The sequence below is a fragment of the Bicyclus anynana genome, chromosome 10 (assembly GCF_947172395.1).
Source record: "Bicyclus anynana chromosome 10, ilBicAnyn1.1, whole genome shotgun sequence".
NCBI lineage: Eukaryota > Metazoa > Arthropoda > Insecta > Lepidoptera > Nymphalidae > Bicyclus > Bicyclus anynana.
Genome location: NC_069092.1, coordinates 3,942,042 through 3,965,102, shown reverse-complemented (window position 1 = coordinate 3,965,102; position 23,061 = coordinate 3,942,042). Strand labels below are relative to the sequence as shown.

The window sequence follows — 23,061 nt, the reverse complement described above, 5'->3', positions numbered from 1 at the left end:
TTTTAAAGGTTCAAAAAGCCTCCATACATTTATTTCAGTTATACGCAATGGTTGAGGCAGCGCATGCCAATAAGTAAGTTTTTCGGTCTGACCTGTAAGAGAAAACCCGCGATATCTCAGTAGTTATATATGATAGAAATATAAAATATAGCCTATAGCACTCCCCGATAACGTAGCATTCTACTGGTGAAAGAATTTTTAAAATCGGTCCAGTAGTTCCGAAGATTACCCAATTTCAAAAAAATGTTACAAACTTACAAACTTTACCTCTTTATAATATTAGTATAGATGTCATCGGGTGTCTACTGACAACTCTTCGTGGATATCATACAGTAGGTAGATGAAATTTCTCAGTTGATTTGATGACTATTTTAATAGGTTGTTAACACCAAATTAGTGATTAGCCCAGCAGGTATCAAGAATCCATGTTTTGATGATTGATGAACATATTTTGATGAAGTATTTTTTATTATTATCCTCTGCATTGGATCTGTGTTTGCATTGGATCATAGAGAGCGACAAAAAGTTGCCATGCTTTTAAGAGAGCGAAAGATATAAAAATTATAAATTACTTTTTGCTAAGTTTTGATTTGTCATAGACACATTACCTGAATTTTCAAAAAAAAAAACTACAACATTGGCTGTAAAAGAGTAATTTATTTATAATTCACAATCAAGACAATATGTACCCAAACGAATTCTGAACATTTTACAAACAAAAAAAAATATATTGATATACTTTAGAACAGCAGTACATCTTGTGACCGGACCTAATTGGTTTCATTAGGTACTTCCAATTTCTATAAATAACATTTTTTTTTATCAATATGCAGGCGCAATATGGTGGTATGCGTATACCAAACATTGCGCCCGTGATAGCACATGAACGATGTGTAACATTAAATAATACAATTAACTTCCTAATAATTATTCTAAATCGACTAAATATTTAGGTATAGACATGTTCTAAAATTAAAATAATAAAAAAGAATCATAGATTTCCTGTGGTGGCATTGAAATGTTTCACAATTGATAAATTCATATTACCCGAATCAATGTCTATTAAAAATTAAACAAAAAAAAAATAATTATTCACAAAAGCATTATACATAAATGAGAGCACCTGTACCAAGTAATTCAGGCCCCTTTATTCAATGTGACATTGAAATCGTAACTGCAGTTTTTGACATCAATTTTTTTACCCCTCCCCTAGATAGTACCACGAACTTTTTTGACCTAGTGGTCAAAACTAAAATCGCTGCGGTCGCCATTTTGACAAACATTATACTAAAAACGCGAAGTGTGACCCTCACCAGGCTAGTTAAAGTTTGTGGTACTACAAGTGGCAAATGTGACGTCACAAAAGGTATTTGCGACTTCAGCATCACAGAGAACCATGGCCCCAGTTCAATGCAAAAACTATTTATGAATAAACATACACCTCACCTGAACAGACACCACACGATTTTTTAAAACCAGGCAATTGCGAGATTTGTATTTCCAATAGTTAAAATACTACAATGATTATACACAATAATCATCGCATGGTATCGTCGGGTGGATAAGGGTTGCTATACACAAATCAATTTGACAATTTTTATTTTATGGACTTATTTTTCAGCCACAGTTGGCAATTTTATTCTCTACTAGCGGACGCCCGCGTGGAAATCAATGTAAACTTTTAAACGCTATTTCACCACTTTAGGGGTTGAATTTTAAAAATTTTTGAATCACATTCTTGAATTTCGTATTTTTTGTTACAATTTATGATCTAATTTTTAAAACTATAACTCTAAAAATGAAGGACTTTCCAAAAAACTTTTAACCCCTTTTTATTTTATTTTCGCAATAAAAAGTATCCTAGAACCTTCTCCGTCTTAAACTGTGCCAAGTTTCATTTGAAGTCATATGTAGTTTCAGCGTGATGCCCGGCCAAGAAAATCATGGACAGACAGACAGACAAAAAAATCGAAAAAAAATATTTTTGGCTTCGGTATTGATTATATAATGTCCTCCAACAAAAATTTTTAAAATTACTTCAATGTACACAATTTGACCTGTTACAGTTTTATTATCAGTATAGTTTTATTATTTATATAGAATAACATAATGCACAAGTTTATAGTTAAGAAGACAGGCACACTCTGTACATCAAGAAAATCAGATTTTACGTCACCTCTGAGGTTTGAAGCTGTATCCACTCTAGGCTTCTACTGAGAGTTTATAGACAGGGTTTATAGTTTATAAATAGGGTCTGAATAGGGACCCAAATGTTGGTCTAAATCATCCAATGAGGTAATTTTTTTTTTTTTTATAACACAATTGAAACCCTGTTCTGTGTATAGCAACCCCTATAAGTGTGCCAACTGCCAGTCCAACGGCTGATCATTCCCATTCAACCCCACTTATATTTATTACAATGTAACAAACCCATAGAAAAATTTACACCAATCAGTACAAGGTTGCAAGCCCCAGCCTACACTGTGACAGCTATGTACGTCGTATTGACAAATGACAACTAAATAGAGTCACAGATTAAAAAATAGATAAGGTAGTCAAAATACATCACTACAGTACATGCAATGAATTGTGCAAAAGTTCAAAATAACTCATGTATATTTTTCATAATAGTCCAGTAAATAATGTAAAAATATTCAATAAATTCATCAACTCGAGAAAAAATAGGAACATCTCTTGAACACTTGCAAATCACACATAAATAAAATTAATCAATATAAATATTGTTTGTAAAAAAAAACAAGTTGTGAGTATGTATGTATTAATCTGGTACAAACAGAATATTAGAGATTCTTATAGGTGCTTTGCAGAATATTATTATTATCGATAGAAAGTCCTAATTCTATTACAATAAATAATAATGAACTTTTGTGTATGTTCACTTGATTTCTTGCTAAGATTGATTTCTGAATGTGAATATTTTTATTAAGAGCAAACATTTATTTACCTTTTATCAAAGTAAGGAATGAGATTTTAATTAAATGTTGTCGCCACTAAAACTAAATATACATGCTTCGCTATACCCAGCCAAGCTTCGCTTTGATCCATTAAACTTGACAACTTCACCCCATTGGCCAGTACGCGCAACCAATGAGTTATCGGCGACGAACAGAAACTTTAGCCGCTTATAACAAGTATTGAGTATAGATCAAGTTTATTTGCAGAATACATACATGGATTTACTGCAGCAATTGTTACAAGGAAATCGTAACTCTCCAGTCACAGTATAGGCTGGGGCCACCGCCTAAGCAGTGTCAGCATTCACCCAAGCACACACCGCACTTATATATTGAGACTAAATGAGTTCTATATCATATAGCACAGTCTCTGAACAGTTTTTTTTTAAACGTTAAACACTTGTTACTCGCAATTTTTTCACTTCACACTCGAGTCACAGTAAACCGACTGTTAAATATTATTTAGTAATCAACTGTTTTAAGCGCGTCTGTAGATCTCGCCGCGCTAGTCCGAGCCGCCGTCGTCGGCGTCCTCGAGGAAGCTGAATTTGTTTGATGCTACAAAGTTCTGTAAATGTTAAAATATTTTATTTTATTGGGTGTACTCAAACACTTGGTCGCTAACTATGGGCCTCATATGAAGGCTCAGATTCACACAGCGGGCGATGGAACAAGCCATGTTAGGAGTATCTCAACGTGATCGAATCAGAAATGAGGAGATCCGCAGGAGAACCAAAGTCACCGACATAGCTCAACAAGTTGCGAAGCTGAAGTGGCAATGGGCGGGGCACATAGTTCGAAGAGCTGATGGATGTTGGGGTCCCAAAGTGCTGAAATGGCGATCCCGCACTAGAAAGCGCAGTGTTGGTCGACCCCCTACCAGGTGGACTGACGACATCAAGCGAGTCGCAGGGATTTGCTGGATACAGGTGGCTCAGTATTGTGATGTTTGGAAGTCCCTACAAAAGGCCTATGTCCTGCAGTGGACGTCCATCAGCTGATATGATGATGATGATGATGACTCAAAGGACACTTTATAACTATTTAAAAAACAACACAACTACCCCAGTATAAGTTAATTACGTGAGAGTATTGGCAAAAATGGAAATATTGCTATTGAATGAAGGTTTATCTCCTAATTTCGAAAAAATTACAATGTTGAACCATTTTTATTTTAAATTAGTTCTTCTCTGTTACCAAGTTAATTTATAGTGCATCTTAAATCATCATAAATATTTACCACAGTGCGCAACTTCACTGTAAGTTATTTTTACTTGTTCAGGAACAGTTTGAAGATCTGTTAAAATGTACTCTCAAGACAAGTACATAATTGCAAACTTATTTCGTGGTTGTTCATTACGAATATTATTTAAACGGATACATACCACGATAAAATGCCGACATTTTTTAGACGAGACATTAAAAATCTCGGCATTTTATCGTGGTATGTACCCGTTTAAAAAAATATTCGTACATAATTACAGTTGAGTAGTTATAGCGTGAAAACGTAAATAACAAGGATTTCGCTTTCACAGTTTAAACTTAAGTAAAGACACAGACATCTACTGTCATGTGTTTTGTATGTAAAATAAAATACTGAACATACCGGTTTCTCTTGCTCTTTCAACTTGGGCATGGGTTTATCGTCGGGCTCGTGTCTGTCGCGGCTGCGACTGTGGCGACCGTTGCGCTGCGCCTGCTCGTCTTGTATCTCCCGCGACGTGTCTCGAGAGCGTTTGTCCCGCGACGAGTCTCTCCTATCATCGTCGACCCTGTCGCGCCTGTCCTCGTACCGGTCGCGTCTGTCGTCCCTACTGTCGCGGTCCCTGCTATCGCGTCTATCGTCCTTGTAATCATCCCTGTCATCGCGTCTGTCTCTGTCGTCGCGCCTGTCCCTGTCGTCGCCGTCGCGTCGGTTTCTATCATCCCCGTCGCGTCGGTCTCTATCATCCCCGTCGCGTCGATCTCTATCATCCCTGTCGCGCCGGTCTCTATCGTCCCCATCGCGCCGATCTCTATCGTCCCTATCGCGTCGGTCTCTATCGTCCCTGTCGCGTCGGTCCCTATCGTCCCTGTCGCGTCTGTCTCGATCGTCCCTGTCGCGTCGGTCTTTGTCGTCCCAATCGCGGCGATCGTCTCGGTCGCGTCGGTCCTTGTCGTCTCGGGAATAATCGCGCCTGTCTCTGTCGGTGGAGTAGTCGCGTCTGTCGTCGTCGCGCCTATCTCGGTTGTAGCTCCGCGAGTCTCTGCCGCGATCGCGATCATCTATAATCAAGCATAAACAATTTCCTTATGAAAATGTACATGTAAACACAATAAAACTATTATTACATGATTAGTTACATTTTCATTACATTTATAATTCTGTGTTATATGATTTTTGTGTACCATTAACCGTTTTTGCAGTCACACAACAGAAGCTAATAAAAGAAATAACTTTTTCCGTTCTTAGTTCTTGGCTCATTTTTCATTAAAATGCTCCTAATGGTTGTAGAATAATGTTATATCAATGTAGCCTTCTTCGATAGACTGTAGAACAACACAAAAAGACGTTTTATATGAAAACTGTAATATTAGTAAAGATAATTTATAACACATTTGCTTGTAGAGTATCGCTTATTTCACCAATTTCAATATCGTAATGTATCTCATTACGCACATGTACCCTAATGTAAAGTAAAATGCACATGTGCCGTAATGTAATATAAAACCTTAACGGTACTTTTTTAATCTTGGCAAAGAGTAAGAAATTGTCAGAAAAGTGCTCAACATTATATTAATAACATTAACTTTGTGGAATAAAATATAATAATAATTTTGACAATAAATGTAAATCTGTATCAGAAACACAAAAATATTAATTTACTTTATTACTAATACTGGCTGTTTTTGGTGCATTTGTCTGACAAACGCTGATGTGCGCACTTTGTTATCTGTGCAAAAATGACAAGCGTATAAAAATGTCATCGGAAAACAGGCAAAGATGTAAATAAATTTTCAGAAAGTGTGTTTCCTTACAAAAGTGATAGTTATAAAACGTTGTATGACATACGTGCGTTTTGATAATTACAGCCTCTGCTTCCTTACTATAGCTCTCGCCTTTGGCTCGAGCTGCAATATCGCCACGGCTGTAATTTTCAACTAACGCACTGAATAGAATGTAATTAATATGTTACTAACCACGTCTTGGGGCAGGACGACGATCTCCTGAATGATCATTCTGTAATGCAAATGTTAAGTTGAAATTTAATACATAGGCATTTGAGTAAACTATTTTGTTTGTTTGAAATGTGAATTAGTCAGACGGTAGTGATCTTAGCTGTGTTTGATAAAAAGCGGCCCAAGATGGCTGCCATTACAAAATGGCGGATGACATAGTTTTTCATAACTCCTTCAATATAGATATCAAATGAAAGGGCTTGACTATTATAATATTATACATTATGACAATGTTTATATCCAAGATGGCCACTGCCACCTACCACAAAAGTTTACATATTTTTGTTATTCATCAAATGAATTGTCATCTTACCCTACGACCCCAGCGCTCTTTCTCCTCTGCAGCTTTCCTAGCTTCTTCCTCTTGCTTTCTTAGCCGCTCCTCTATTTCTCGTTCCCTAGTACATAAAAGGATATTAAAGTATATTTATATGTCACTGTTAGATTGTAAAAATTTATAATCTCACTTGTGATATTATAATCTGCCGTTATATTGTGAACTCAAAATACTGATTACAATTTAACGTGTTATTTTTCGGTATATCGGAAGTGAAACCGTTAAATTGTCAATCAGTATAAACCTTTAATCATATAGGTTACCAGATTTAATCAGTATTTTCAGTTCACGATATGACGGTAGATTATAATATCACGAGTGAGATTATAAACTAACGTATTTTACAATTTGTCTTTAACATATATATAGGTTAATTCTTTCATCATTAGAAAGCTACATTTTCCCCAATTAACAGGCTGTGTTTTATCTCCGTTTCATGGGAATGGGAACTACGCGAACAGCTAGTCTGCTAGTTAATAAATAAAAAAAAATATATAATTACTTAGCCGCTGTGTCGACAGGTTTGGCAGCTCCGAACACCTTCTCAGCTGGGACGGGCTTGGGCACGCTCTTCTCAGGAGCCTTCTCTTCCAAGGGCGCTCCGTCCGCGGGCTTCGTGGGCGTCTCCAGCTCCCGGGGCACAGTGCGCGGGAGCAGGTTCAGCTTGGGACGCTCACGGGGCCTGCTGTCTGGATATACATATTTGAAGTAATTAGGAAATTGAATTTTCATGTGTATCTATACTAATATTATAAAGAGGTAAAGTTTGTAAGTTTGTAAGTTTGTAAGTTTGTAACAATTTTTTGAAATGGGGTAATCTTCGGAACTACTGGACCGATTTTAAAAATTCTTTCACCAATAGAATGCTACGTTATCGGGGAGTGCTATAGGCTATATTTTATATTTATATCATATATAACTACTGAGAGATCGCGGGTTTTCTCTTACAGATCAGACCGAAAAACTTACTTATTCGCATGCGCTGCCTCAACCATTGCGTATAACTGAAATAAATGTATGGAGGCTTTTTGAACCTTTAAAAGTTCTACAAAAAAGTCCGCGACACCATATATCTATCTTTTATATTTTAGCAGATATAGTACCTTTAGTACTTTAATAAATTATTTAAATTTCAAACTAAGGTTTACGTCATTATTTACACAACTAAACTTAAATCCTTATCAAAATAAATTATTTAATAATCACAAGGATATTATAGAGATAAGATTTGCCCTTTACAGTATGTTAATTAGTTATATAGTTTCGGAGATAATACAAAATTTCTGAAAGTCGCAGAAATGCCGCTATTTGACGCCCCGCGGTTTCAATTACGTGGTTCCCGTTCCCGTATGAATATGAGGACCAAACATAGCCTATGACACTCGCAAATAATGTAGCTTTCTATTGGTAAAAGAATTTTCCAAATCGGTCCAGTAGATCCAGAGATTACCCCCGACAACCACACAAACTTTACCTCTTTATAGTATTAGCATAGAAGTCGCTTGGGAAATTATAGTCTTTTTGTCATTGCACCACGCACAAAAGGCTGGACCAATTTTGCTGAGGGTAGGGATAGGATAGAGGTAGGGAAGGGGTAGAATAGAGGTAGGGTAGGGGTAATTTAGGGAAAGTGTAGGGTAGGGTACGGATAAGGTAGGGGAAAGGTAGAGGTAGGGGAAGGATATGGAACGTATAGGGTAGGGGAGGAGTAGGATAGGGGTAGGGTAGGGTAGGGGTAGGGTAGGGTTAGGGTAGGGATAAGGTAGGGGTAGGGAAGGGTTAGGGTTATCGGTAGGGTAGGAATAAGGTAGGGGTAGGGTAGGGGTAGATTAGGGGTAGGGTAGGATAGGGTATGGATAGGTTACGGGTAGGGTTAGGGTAGGGTAAGGTGGGGGGAAGGAAGGGTTAGCGTTAGCGGTAGGGTAGGAGTAAAATAGGGGTAGGGTAGGGTAGGGTTGGGTAGGTTTACGAGCAGGATAAGGTAGAGGTAGAGAAGTTTACATCAATTTTTACGCGGACGAAGTCGCGGGCGTCCGCTAGTCCATCTATAAAATAATGATTTATATAAAAACGGCTGAACGGATTTATCTTATCTTGGTCTTGAAATGTTCGTGAAGGTATAGGGAATGTTTAAAAGGTGAGAAAAATTAGAATACTCTATATTTATAAAAATTAATTGCTGTTCGTTAGTCTCACTTCTTCTGATTGGTATTGGAAATTAAACAATGAGAAAAATTAGGATAATAGCCAGGGAAACCAAAACAACCCTTTTCTTTCCCATACAAATGTTTAAGAATCAAGTAGTAGGGGAGGGGTAGGGGTAGGGGTAGGGGTAGGGTAGGGTAGGGTAGGGTAGGAGTAGGGGTAGGGAAAAATTGCACATAAGTCAAAGCGAAGGTTGACCAGGTTTGCTAGTCTATAATATAAAAATGAATCGCTGAATGTGCTGTTAAGCGCAAATCTCGAGAACTGCTGAACCGATTTGACCTTTTTTTTTATTTTCTTGAAGAATGAGGATGGTTTTTACAGAGATAAAAAAATTTAAAATTGGATGAAAAAATAAAAGGTTTTTCTATACTCCCATACAAAGGATTTGTAATATGGGCCCTAATTTGAACTTTAACACCACACTTTATGGTTCAAGTGTGAGTGGACATGTTTTGGGAAGGCAAAGCAATTGAGTGACGTTAGGATATTTACCATGATTCATTTCTTTGTAAAATTATTATATAGAATTTATATTTAATGTTTTATAGACATGTGGGTATAGAGCGACCGAATCGCGCACATCGCACGAGCCGGTGTCTAGTTAACCCTCACTTTGATGTCGCGCGGTGAGACATACGAGTATGTCTCAAAACAAACTCGATATTATATCGAGACTGCTTCTTTTGGCGCAATGTTACACTTAGTAGAGACAATGGCCGACGTCAGATGCTTTTTTTAAAGCAAGAGTCATATCTTTGTGTAAATTAAACATGTACTTACTACCAATACTATATGGTATTTTTTTTTCTAGAAAAAAAAAATCGAATTCCATCAGGCTATTGCAGCCAAGCGGTGGCATATACATTATAAAAAAAACTTACAGGTCAAATAAACAACCTTACTTGATCTTTTTTGAAAAATTTCTAGTCTGATTTGAATGTGGAATAAAATGATTTATGTATTTTAACAATGAATTTTTAATAAATACTGTTATTATTGTGTAAAAAATTACCTTCTCTAGGTGGATCACGGTCCCTGTCACCAAAACCTCTGCCGCCAAAGCCTCTGCTTTCACGATTTCTGTAAAAATAAATAACCGTCTTAAAATCTCTTTTTTGTCGTCTGTGTTCGCATTATTATACAAGTAATAATTTGAGAATAAACAACATTAATTTGAAATAATTATATGTTAAGTTTTATTAAGGAATATGTAAGTTCTAATATTGTGTTTACAATAATATTCTTACCCAAAGCCGCCTTCTCTATCAGCTGTGCGGAAACCATCTCGACCACCATAACCGCGCTCTCGGCCACTGTAAATTAATTTAAGTAAAATATTAGCATGTCTATACTAATAATATATCAAAAAATCAGTTTATAGACGAGTGACTAATCACTAATGGATTTAACTAAACAAAAATCTACATTTTGGCACTTTTGCCCAACCTGAAAATACACTAGTTGGTATGGCCAGTTTCATGTTCTATAATATTCAGAAGTCCTTTTGGATTTCAATGTAGTGTTCTGGCTTTGACGCCTTTGACAGTCGACAGACAGCATGTTACCCAAAGGAATGTTCTTTACGAAACAAACCTTCAGTTTACTCCCGGAATAAATTGCTCATGTAAAAATAGTTTTAGACATACAATGCAATATTCATAGATTTTTATCTGTGTACACTGTACATGAGAGCCGTGATAACCCAGTGGATAACATCTCTGCCTCAGATTCCGGAGGGTGTGGGTTCGAGTTCTTTACCAAACAAACCTTCAGTTTACTCCCAGAATAAATTACTTATGTAAAAATAGTGTTAGAAATACAATACAATATTCATTGATTTTTAACTGTGTACACTGTACATGAGAGCCATGATAGCCCAGTGGATAACACCTCTGCCTCAGATTCCGGAGGGTGTGGGTTCGAATCTGGTCTGGGGCATGCACCTCCAACATTTCAGTTGAGTGCATTTTAAGAAATTAAACATCACGTGTCTTAAATGCTGAAAGAAAAACGTCGTGAGGAAACCTACATATCAGAGAATTTACTTAATTCTTTGCATTTGTGAAGTCTACCAATCCGCATTGGGCCAGCATGGTGGACAAGGTCTAACTCCTCTCATTCTGTGAGGAAACTCGAGCTCAGCAGTGAGCCGAATATGGGTTGATAATGATGATGAAACTACACATATTTCAGATTAGTATTACACATGATTAAAAAAAATAGCAAAAACCCACCCGTCGCGGTCTCTGCCATAAGAGTCCCGTCCCCCGTAAGGCGCGCGCGCTGCCTCGGGCCGCTCCGCGTCGCGCCACCCGCCTGGTCGGTTATCCGCACTCGCTGACAGACAGACAAACATGTAACGTAAACGATAAATGTTGTATAATAATTTTAATATACATTGCTTTCACACATATAAGAGCGATGCCCCTATAGGGCGTTGCGTTATGTTACGCACTAATGAGGCATCTACCTAAATGGCATATGAATTTCAATAAAAAAAACAATAACATGGTCACTCAGAGAAGTAACGAACATAGAGCAAGCTAAAGACTAGTCTGAATTGAGTTACAGCATAAACGCCGCGTCACAGATTGTGCTAAAACTGCCGGGCGCAGGGTGCTTCCAATGACATAAAGAGTATACTTCTATCCATAGAGCAATGATCATTTGGAACATTTTCCCCAAAGATATATGGATCTTTCTAATAATGAGTTATGAAAAGTATATAGAAAATTGTTATTTGTTGTGGTAACTAAATATAAACCACTTTCTATATCACACAGTTCAAAGCAATCATTTATTTAAAATTTTCTGTACATCCAAATTGATATAATTCTATGGAGTCCTCGAATAACCCTGATGTCATAGTTTCTGGTGCCCTGCCATCACTGTAAGCAATGCCTCCGTTTAGAAGGTTGAATTGTGCCCTTTATGCCCTTTACTCAGACCTTCCCAAGATGAAATGAGTAACGATAGTGTGAGATGCCATTACCTCAACTTACCATCAAGTTTTCTTATGAAATTAATATATCTTAAAACACGGCTTAAACTCACGTGATATTAGGTCGGAGTATGCCCGACTAGTTTCGAACCCATACGGGGCCCTTAGTCATGAGCTGGTTCTTGCATCGCGGCACGACCCAAACTGCGAAGCGGCTGCGCGACACGCTGCCGCACGCATTGCGCGCGCGGAGAGGGGTTGAGTGGTGGGGAGTTAAGGCGCCGTTACACTCTCCGACGGTTCATTAATGTCATCTTCATTAGACTCGTCTTCTTGTAAGCAAACCGAACTAAAGCTATCTTGTTCCAAGTTTGTTGTATGTGACAATGAAAGAAATAGCGGTTTCCACGCTGTGGGCAGCAACCCACATTTTAATCGGGATCATGGATGGTTGCTGCCCATGACATGCTGAAGATGACATTAATGAACCGTCGGAGAGTGTAACGGCACCTTCACTCCCCACCTCACAACCCCTCTCCGCGCGCGCAATGCGTGCAGCAGCGCGTCGCGCAGCCTCTTCGCCGTTTGGATCGTGCCGCGATGCAAGAACCAGCTCATGACTAAGGGCCCCGTATGGGTTCGAAACTAGTCGGGCATACTCCGACCTAATATCACATGAGTTTTAGCCGTGTTTCAGATTTATTATTTTTATTAGATAACTCAATGGTAGGTTAACATAATTTGGATTCTCCCACTATCAGAATATCATTATTGACAATGTATCCCAGTACTCTGTGTGTGCATCCTAAGTGTGACATTATAGCTTGCTCAATGTTTAATCACTTATAATCATCAAATTTCATCATTGTGACAGTTTTTATATATTAATACAGTGCCTCAAACCTATCTTGCCAGTGAGATCCCTTCTTGGTTTAGGCATTATTTATGCAGTTAAAACTACAAAATAATGAGAAAATTTACTGCAAGCAATAACTGAGTATATACAGCAAACTAAACAAAATTTATATAGGCCTGTTGGCCATGACAGTCTATAATTATACTGTTTCGTGACGTCACTATAATAAATCCCGTAGAAATGGAGCGATTGACAAAAATATTAGCTAACAATTATTAGTTCAACGTTTAGTATATCAAGTGTGTTAGTGACGTCACAAAATGGATGACAGCAGTTTTGATGTATGAAAACATTGATAAAATACATAATTTTTAAATCAAGTTTATTCATCTATTTCTTAACTTTTATTAATTATTAATATCGATATATTTCGAATCCTTATTCAATCTATACGAAATCAATATTGTTTATATTAAATTTGGTACTAGTAAACTAGCCTATCGTATCATTCCAGTTTTGGCCACTAGGTCAGAGAAGTTTGTGGCACTGTAATGAAGTGATAGATAGAAATGAATGATCATTCAGTACTCACAGTCTCGCTCTCGGTCGCGCTCCCGGTCCCGCTCCCGGTCTCGGTCGCGCGGCCCGTCGCGTTCTCTCGCGGGCACGGCGCGCGGCCCGGAGCGCCAGTCACCCATCGTGCGCTCCGGATCATATTCTCTATAGTATCATTATTTTGTTTAATACATTGTTCTTTATTTACTTAACCGTACGTAAACGTATGCCCGCGACTTCGCCCGCGTGGAATTTAGTTTTTCACAAACCCCTCGGGAACCATGGATTTTTTCCGGATAAAAATTATGTTGTTATCCAGAGTAAAATCTATTTCCATTCCAAATTTCAGCCAAATCGCTACAGTAGTAGCGTTGTTGAAGAGTAACAAACCATACAAGTAATCCACATAAACTTTCGCGTGTATAATATCAGTAGGATTTAGATTCTGGAGGGTGTGGGTTCGAATCCGGTCCGGGGCATGCACCTCTAACTTTTCAGTGGTGTGCATTTTAAGAAATTAAATATCACGTGTCTCAAACAGTGAAGGAAACCATCGTGAGGAAACCTGCATACCAGAGAATTTTCTTAATTCTGTGCGTATGTGAAGTCTGCCAATCCGCATTGGGCCAGCGTGGTGGACTATTGGCCTAACCCCTCTCATTCTGAGATGAGACTCGAGCTCAGCATTGAGCCGAATATGGGTTGATAATGAATGAATAATAATTAATTCACTTAATGATCTCTCAAGACTCAAGTCACAGTGTAGCGTTTTGTTTAGTCCGTGAATTATTCAGGGGAAAAAGTAGTCTATGTTCTGCTCCAAGGTGCACTTTATCTCTACACCAAATTTCGTTCAAATCGGTTCAGCGGTTTATCCGTGAAAAGGTGACAGACAGACAGACTTACTTTCGCATTTATAATCTTCTAGCGGACCGTCAAGCTTCGCATGTCTTATTTGCACTTCTTCCCTATCCCTACCTTACTCCTAGGTTAGGAGTAGAGTAGTATAGGGTAGGCACATAAGTCCAAGCGAAGCTTGACCAGCTCCGCTAGTATTAGTATAGATTAAAGCTCCCTTTTTAATAGTATACGTTTTTGTTACTAATTTGATCATCATTGTATGTTTCAGATACTGTCTGGGTTACAAAAAATAGGTAAACCCGATCACAAAAGTAGGTACTGTACTAAATAGATTGATAGTCTATATTAAACGCGAGCAAGGCCGCGAGGAAAGTCTATAATATATTAGTTCTATATTAAAAAGGTTTATTACCTGTCCCGATCGTTCCGACCACCTCTGCCCATGCGACGGTCATTGTCCTGAGTAGAGACCTCTATTCTGATTCTTCTTCCACTCACTAACTGGACATCAAAAATAAATAATATTATATTACGTATATATAAAATGTCAGGCAGTATATCTTTGCATTAATGAAGTGGATGCATTTTATTTCCACAAGTTCTTTCCATCATACATCAGCACATCCATCCACTCAAAATTAAAAGCCATATCAAAATTATGACAAAGATTTTTGCTAGGCATGACAAAAATGTTTTATTTAAGTATACTTCATTTATTAGCAACTAGCGGACGCCCGCGACTTCGTCCGCGTGAAAGTCGTTGTAAACTTTCAACTACCCCTATCCTACCCTACCCTACCCCAACCCTACCCTACTCCTACCCTACCCCTACTATACCCTACCCTATCCCTACCCTACTCATTAAGGCTGCACTTCTTTATTTATTCCCCCCCCCCCCCCCCCCCCCCGCGAGTCGCGTCGAGCGCGGCAACCGTTACACAAAAATAATCCATATAGTATGAATTAGTATTCACGCGCGATGGCTTAGCGTATTTCTTGTATAACTTTGGTGTTTCTTTACCGATTTTTATGATTCTTTTTTTATTGAATAGGTAATAATGTTAACTTTTTTAGTTAGGGATGAGTGATGAGTGTTATAAACATAAGAGTAGACAAATATAATTAGAAATCTCCGAACTGCTAAGCTATCGGGAGTTACACGTGTTATTGTGAGTCAACCATAAAAGATAGACATATATATGCTGTTGTGTTTTTATAGATAATTTTAAGGAGAACATTTTCGTCGTACATGATTTCTATGTAACTTTAGCCATTAAGGCTGTACACGCGACGGAAGCTTAAAAAATTGAGTAACTTCTCCCGTTTTCTCAACATTTCTCTTCACTGCTCTGCTCCTATTGATCGTAGCGTAATGAAAAGTATACTGCCCAGGAGTATGTAGAATAATTTTACCAAGTTTCGTTAAAATCCGTCCAGTAGTTTTTGTTTCTATAAAGAACATACAGACAGACAGACAGACAAAAATTTTACTGATTGCATTTTTGGCATCAGTATCGATCACTAATCACCCCCTGATAGTTATTTTGGAAATATATTTCATGTACAGAATTGACCTCTCTACAGATTTATTATAAGTATAGATTAAGTGTTAAGTTCTTTATAAGTTAGCCCTCGACTACAATTTCTCTTCATGGTAAGTGATGATGCAATCCAATATGGAAGCTGGCTAACTTATTAGGAGTTGGATGAAAATCCACACCCCTTTCAGTTTCAACACGACATCGTAGTAGTGCCGGTAGGATGTAACTAGCAACGGCCGAAGACTCCCAATTAGACCTGGACCATTTAAAAAAAACCCACAATCGGTCCAACCGAGGATCAAACTCAGGACCTCCATCTAAATTCAATGCACCACAGATACATTTTACAAAAAAAAATTATTAATTGTAAGTACTTACCAAGTCAGGCATGTTCATAGCGCTGACAAGACTCTCTCTATCTTCAAAGTCTACATCTCCAAAGCCTTTAAGACGACCGCCTTCTTTCGGGAGTCTCAGGTTATTGATCTGTGGACAAACAAACACCATTCGTATATCTTCAAATAACTAAATAGCCTTACTAGTTGAACAGTTAGGTCATTGAGACTTTGCTTTATACAAAAGACTTATTTTGACCTATTACCTAGCTGGTGAAAAGCCATGACCTACGGATCCGAGACTTGGTCGCTGACTATGCCTTAGTAGAAGGCTCAAAGTCACTCAGTGGGCGATGCAGCGCGTCGCGAAGCTGAAGTGCCGATGGGCAAGCCACATAGTTCGAAGAGCCGATGGACGTTGGGGTCTCAAGGTGCTGGAATGGCGACCCCTCACCGGAAAGCGCAGTGTTGGTCGACCCCATACTAGGTGGACCAAGGATATCAAGCGGGTTGCAGGGAGCCACTGGATGCTGGCGGCTTGAGACTTGTGCTTGGACTTGATGAAAGAGGCATATGTCCAGCAATGGACGTCCATCAGCTGATAAGGTAAGGTAATGAGAAGCCATGTATTGTAAGTTGATTCTCTCAAAATGAAGAACACAGTATTGAAAGAGATTATACTAGAAAGCGCAGTGTTGTTCAACCCACTACCAGGTGGACTGACAACATCAAGTGAGTCACATGGATTCGCTGGATGCAGGCAGCTCAGGATTGGGATGTTTGGAAGTTTCTTACAAAAAGTCTATGTTCTGCAGTGAACGTCATTCAGCTGATGATGATATAAATTTATTTTATGAAATTAGCTACCTTAGCACCCATATTACAAGCTTACTTTAGAGAAAGGTAGTGATTTGTATAATGTTTAAGTATAATAAAAATAAAGTTAACATCAATATTCTTTTATTTATAGTAAATTATGGTATAGTATGGTTTATTTGCTTTTTCAAATAATTGTTTTTTGAAAAAATTAATAAATCATTATTTCACTTTCAAATTGTAATAAATTAACCAAAACCTTTCATGTCATCAGCCAATTTAGATATAAATGTTATTAAAGACAATATATTTTTAATCATAAACTGGTTATACTGGTTAATATAGAGCACAGGTATAAGGCAATTTTAAATGTCTTGTTGACACAAATGTAACACAAGGTGAAACTACAATACATTCAGTGTTATGTTCAATAATAATTACAGAGAAATAAAAAACTGCAGCATTAGCTAAGTTTAACAATTCTACATGTTATGAATCACTGAGGACGCAATATCTTTTCATCCAAAAGTCCTCAGTGCCTGAAGACAAGTCTTTGAACAGTGTGTGTTGTCAGTGATGACCTATGGTTCTGAGACTTGGTCGCTATCTATGGGCCTCATAAGAAGGCTTAGAGTCACTCAGTGGGTGATGGTGCGAGCTATGCTTGGAGTTTTTCTGCGTGAAAGAATCAGAAAAGTTGATAGACATTGGGGTACCAAGATGCTGGAATGAAAACCCCACACCGGAAATCACAGTGTTGTTCGACCCCCTACCGACCATCTAGATGGACCAAGCAGCTGGATGCTAGCGGCCTGAGACCGTAATGTTTGGATGTCCTATGACAAGAGGCCTATGTCCAACAGTGGACCACCATCGCCTGATAATGAGGATGATGATGAGGAGGACTAGTATTCCAGCTAACAGGTTTTTATCTAGAGTAAGTACCGTACTGTACTGTAGTACCAACTGGAATTCCTTCTATACACAGTGTTGGAATAAGTCCTCAGGATAGGCAGTACATTTCTATAAAGTGCATGTAATTTTCAGCTACACAGGGCCAGACTGAAGGCGTAGAAGGCCTGGATTAATTCTTACTTCTTTACTTATGAAATTCTACAAAATTATTACTGTGAATGTTCCAAATCACCCTGATTCAATAAGAATGCATGTCTACATATAAACCTAAGTCAAGGTTAGTTAATTAATCCAAATACATGTAAATGGCTGAACAAATTTGAAAGGAATTTTCCAATGTTCTCATAATTATCATCATAATTAGCAGATGAATGTTCACAACTGGACTGTTCTGTGGAAATATCTAACACCATAATCTTAGCTGCCGTTATCTAAGTCTTCCTGCAACTTGGTTGATGCAATAGCCTAATCTAGTTTGCAACCAATTAACTGTTAATAGGTTAAGCTAGGTGGGGTTTGAACCAATACTGGATTAAGATTGATGAAGATTCATTGGTTTAGTCCAAGTGGCTTCAGATCACAAAGTCCTGGGATAAATCTTCATTTATCTACTTACTATAATAACAGGGCTAAAAATACTGAGCTTGGTAATGTTATACCTTGTGCTTCAGCAAGCATTTTAAGCATTAAGCATTAATAAGGCATTGGTCACAGTCATCATTATTAAAATCTGATAATAATTTTCATCTATGTCCACCAGTTTAGTTTGAAGAGCTGATGGCCGTTGGGGTCCCAAGGTGCTGGAATGGCGGCCCCGCACCAGGTGGACTGACGACATCAAGCGAGTCAAAGCAGGCGGCTCAGTATAGTGATGTTTGGAAGTCCCTACAAGAGGCCTATGTCCTGCAGTGGTTGTCCATCGGCAATCTGTTAGTCTACCTCTGTTAAAAATGGCTAATACACTGACCTTGAGTCCTGCAAAGAGCTCCATGATAGCGCTCTCTTCAACATCATAAGGCAGGTTGGAGATGTGCGCAATGAAGGGCGGGCGCCGCGGGATGGACTCATCGTCGACGGCCAGGCCTCCGCGAGCAGCTCGCGAGGCTGACGGCAGCACCACGGGCGCCCGATGCCGCGATGAAGCCGAGTAAGTGCTTTCTGACAATGGTGTAAACAAATATGTAATTGTAGCAATGACTCCACCAAACTATCTTTGTACAAACATGGAGGACAATACTGATGTATTTATTTTGTGTATATGAATTTTTAATAATGATGTAATGATATGTATATATCATAATAATTTTTATTAATTGGTGTGACATAAATAAATTTGTACTTAACTTCATTAAAGTTGATTTGAACAGAGAGATTTTTCTTAATAAAATCTAAAAGATTTTAAAATTTTCAACATCCATTCAGTGTATAGAAAAGGTACATTAAACTATCAACTTCTTATGAACTAATAATAGAAGAAGGTAAGTTTAAACTTTTTTATTTAAATCAAAAACTATTTCACTGAGGATTTTGAATTTTTTTTCATATTATGAGGCTAGATGTAACACTGGTGTTCTATGCAATCCCAGAATGCTGGTAAAGCTCAAGGGACTTATCTAAAACTTAATACAACCCATACTGCTGTATGCTTGAGAGAGTTGGCAGGCCTAGATGAGGCATGTGTAGGAACTCTAAGAGTCACAGAGATGAAAATGCTATGATGGATGTGTAACATCACACATTGTGACTGACAACTTAACAAGCACATCACAACTCCGAGGCCGCCCCGAAAAACGCTGGCTGGATTGTAAACTTGTACTTGTGTGCCAACAAACTTAAGGAGTTGGCCCTAGATCGGGCAAAGTGGGAGAGATTATGCCGGAAAACAGACCCCACAACTGGAAGGTGTTGTTCTAAGTTTGTTACTTTATTTATCATCAACCAGATTTAGTTAAATACATAATATATAGTAAGTAGTAGTTTGAAAACCAGATGTAATAAAATATATATTATCACATTTTAAAACCATATGGCACCTAGTGTTATCTGTATTTATGTTTTTACAATTCAAATATCTATTATGTATGTTTATAGTAATGATGAAATAGTAGCTTTATGCAGAAGCATCAAAAAATATGTACTTTAATAAAATTGTAGAATATAAAAAAACAATGTTTTAAAATTTTCGTCTGTTTTTGGAAGCACTAAACAAATTTTCATATGGTTTTGACAGATTATGCAAAGCCTGGAATGGTTGCAACACATTGACATTGTTTTATTGTATTACAGAGAGCAGAACACAAAGTGGTGCAGTGAACAGATTTGAAAGACAGAAGTCCTGGATTCAATCCCCGGCTGGGCCGTTTGGTCCAGGTCTAGCTGTAGGGAGGCTTTGGCCTTGGCTAGTTACCACCCTACCAGCAAAGCCAAGTGATTTAGCTTTCCGGTATGATGTCATGTAGAAACCGAAAGGGGTGCAGATTTTCATCATCCTCCTACCAAGTTAGCCCACTTCCATCTTAGATTGCATCATCACTTACCATCAGGTGAGATTGTAGTTAAGGGCTAACTTGCATAAAATATAGCCTATGTTATTCCCTAATAATGTAACTTTCTATTGGTGGAATTTTCAATTTGGTCCAGTAATTTTACATTACATTACATTTATTAAGAGGACAGATTTGTAATTTTGTACATACAAATCTGTTCCCTTTATAATATTAGTGTAGAAAATAAGATCAAACTCAAATATCATAATAAAATTCCAATTTTAATTAGTTTTTAACTTGCTACCTACTAAAACACAAAATGGAATGTGTAACTATTTGAGATATTCATTTAAATTACAAGCTGACTTCAATATTAAATCTTAAAAATATATACCACACTTAAAGCATACCTTTTTTATATTAATAAATTACAAAAAAAAAAACACCCTCAGTTAGTGCAGGGAGCAAGCCAATGAAAGACTAGTCTGAATTGAGTTATGACCAAAGCCATCTCGTAAATTGTGCTAAAATTGCTGGTCATGAGGGCTTCCAACAACACTGCATTAGCGCCTCCACCTTAACAAACTCGTCAGGCATCCTAGGCTCAACACAGCATCGAAATTTCTGGTTCCCTCACCTTCCTTGTAAAGGAAGCATCCGGCTAGAATGTATCAAAAACACAAAGACCTTTCCTCAGACCTTCCCGGGGTGGATGGAGTGACAAGCACCCAGCGTGTGCACCCCAAGTACGAGATTAACATTGGCTTGCCATTGCCCTTTATATCATCATTGGGTATGCAGGTAGGTATTCTAAAACATGTTAACAAGTTAAATGACAATCAACTCACGTTCTTCATCTACAGAATCGGCCCAATTGTTCGAAGTAGGGATTGTAGTGGACTCCGCAATGAAGTTTGTGGCGTCTGCTTTTATCCATTTTGTTTTCTTGGATTTCTTGCCTGTAAAATTAGGTGGTCGTTAATTATGTATCAGCGGAGCTACATAGAGTCTGTACGCGTGCACAAAGGGTGTATTGCGATGACGCATTGAGAGTGATCGACCTACTCTCTGATTTTGGAAAGTGGTTATTCGTGGACGGTCAGACATACATAGATACGTATTTCACAAACATCTGGCTACATTGTCGATATTTTAATCATAAACGGGAGATGCCTGTGAAATGAACAAGATCATAGGGACATAAATTATTGGAAATTAAAAGTTGAGAAATGTGGCCACGCGGTAAATCCAAACGTCCGCAAAGGTGAATTGATGACACGTTAGCATTACCTAATTAAAATCAATACTTGTTAAAACTAGGTTTTACACTTAGCAGAATATGAACTACATAATGCAAGCAAAATTAAAGGAAAAACACAATGGGAAATAGTAAATTTCGAGAGTTTTTCAAATGACAAAATTAATAAAACTAACCTGTAGCGGCCATATTACAAGGCTGGGGCCAGTGTTGCCACTGACAAAATCAATTTGAATTTTGATGTTATACCATATCTTAAAATATCGAATTCTACCAAATCTATCATTTCTTTTCAATAAAAAGTTTAACTTTTGTTAAACTTAAAACTATAATTTACGGAAGATTTTTTTTATTTATTGTATATAAATTATTTACAAATAAATAATTCAGTTTTAAAGTTAGGTCCATCAATTCACCTCTCAATATCCATTCGCCTCACCCGATTATGCTTTTCTTAGCGCATTCATTAGCTTATTCCTTGAGTCAAACGTATGTAAAGAAGTTTTACTTTAATAAGTAGACTTAAATAATGTCATTTATTATCCAATTAGCAATAGACAATGTTTATGGCAATACCAGTATGAGGTTGCAAAATACCAGCGGTAGATGTCGCTATCAGGTTTTTATTTCGTCTATTTATTGTGATTTTAGATATTGGCTGACCACAGACGAATAGTTCGATATGAGTACGTAAACTACTTATTCGGGTACTTACTTTAGGACTTCCATATGAACTTGTGAGAGCCTCTAGACTCTTTAATCCGGCCCTATCGCAAAATCCATTATGAGCAGATACATACTAACTATGGACTGCCTCCCTGCCAAATTTCATCTTTGTACGTCAAGCGGTTTTCGTAATTTCGTGAGAATGACCTTTCGCATTTGTATATTATGAAGACTAGCGGACGACCGAACATTATCTTCCCCGTTTTGGTCGGTGCTTTGGTCCTATTGGTATCTTGTTATGTAGCTTAAAGCCTTCCTCGATAAATGGGCTTTTCAACACAAAAAAAATTCAGTTTTAACCATTAGTTTGTCAGTAAGTAAGAAAGAAGTACGAAATTGCCTATAACAGGTGAGCAAATGTTGTGTGATGACGTCACGTACAATATCGCGCGCGTTAGCAGGAGTCGATATTTATGCGAACTTTGAATGCATGTAAAATCATAACTATTTGGTATTTTAAAATAAAATACATTTATCCATTGCCAGATCTAGTGGGAATTCTACTGAATTGGCAACTCTGACGATACGATTAAGACGAGTATCCACCATTATATTAACGGCACTTATCGTGCACTAATTTCCCGCCGAACAATAATATTATTTGCACGAAAAGAGCAAAAGTAAAATCCCGGTAACGAGCCGAGAATGTACGAATATTTGTGGTAGGTACCGAAATATCCTTTGACTAGTCGAAGGAAATATCCGATTAAGTCGTTTACATGCTTTATGGTGCTTCGTCTGTACTTGGCCAATATCTAAATGCACCCTAAATAGGGCGTAAAATCTCAGACGAAATAGTTAATTAATATCACAGACTAGGGTTGATCACAAACGGCTAAAAAGATACAGACAGCTTACTTCATAGAAACTGCTTAGCACATTTGAGAAATTTGAATTTCATTCATAATTTTAAAATCATATAACCACAAATTTCATTCATAAATTTATCCTTTATCTCTCTCATACAAGGCAAATCTTCATTAAAAATCCCTTTGCCCTCTCTTTCTATTCTATGTATATGTAGAATGTGCC

General features: G+C 37.7%; 1 protein-coding gene across 2 annotated transcripts; it reads right to left on the bottom strand.

Moving 5' to 3' along the window:
- Positions 1-637: 637 nt before the first annotated feature.
- Positions 638-21,527, bottom strand: LOC112049763 (eukaryotic translation initiation factor 4B). 2 transcript variants are annotated; one of them, XR_008251119.1, is made up of 15 exons: positions 21,480-21,527; positions 20,894-21,004; positions 18,527-18,717; positions 15,872-15,979; positions 14,365-14,453; positions 13,129-13,256; positions 10,974-11,076; positions 9,987-10,052; positions 9,752-9,819; positions 7,034-7,220; positions 6,508-6,592; positions 6,156-6,195; positions 4,582-5,240; positions 1,868-3,543; positions 638-1,646 (listed from the first exon to the last, which is right to left on the bottom strand). XR_008251119.1 is itself a non-coding variant. In XM_024087795.2 (14 exons), the coding sequence occupies exons 1-14, from the start codon at positions 21,490-21,492 to the stop codon at positions 3,481-3,483; spliced, it is 1,911 nt and encodes a 636-aa protein (XP_023943563.1). In that variant the 5' UTR covers positions 21,493-21,527; the 3' UTR covers positions 638-3,480. The 2 variants fall into 2 exon arrangements, 1 of the variants encoding a protein (XP_023943563.1); XM_024087795.2 differs by having other exon boundaries at positions 638-3,543.
- Between the last annotated feature and the right edge of the window lie 1,534 nt (positions 21,528-23,061).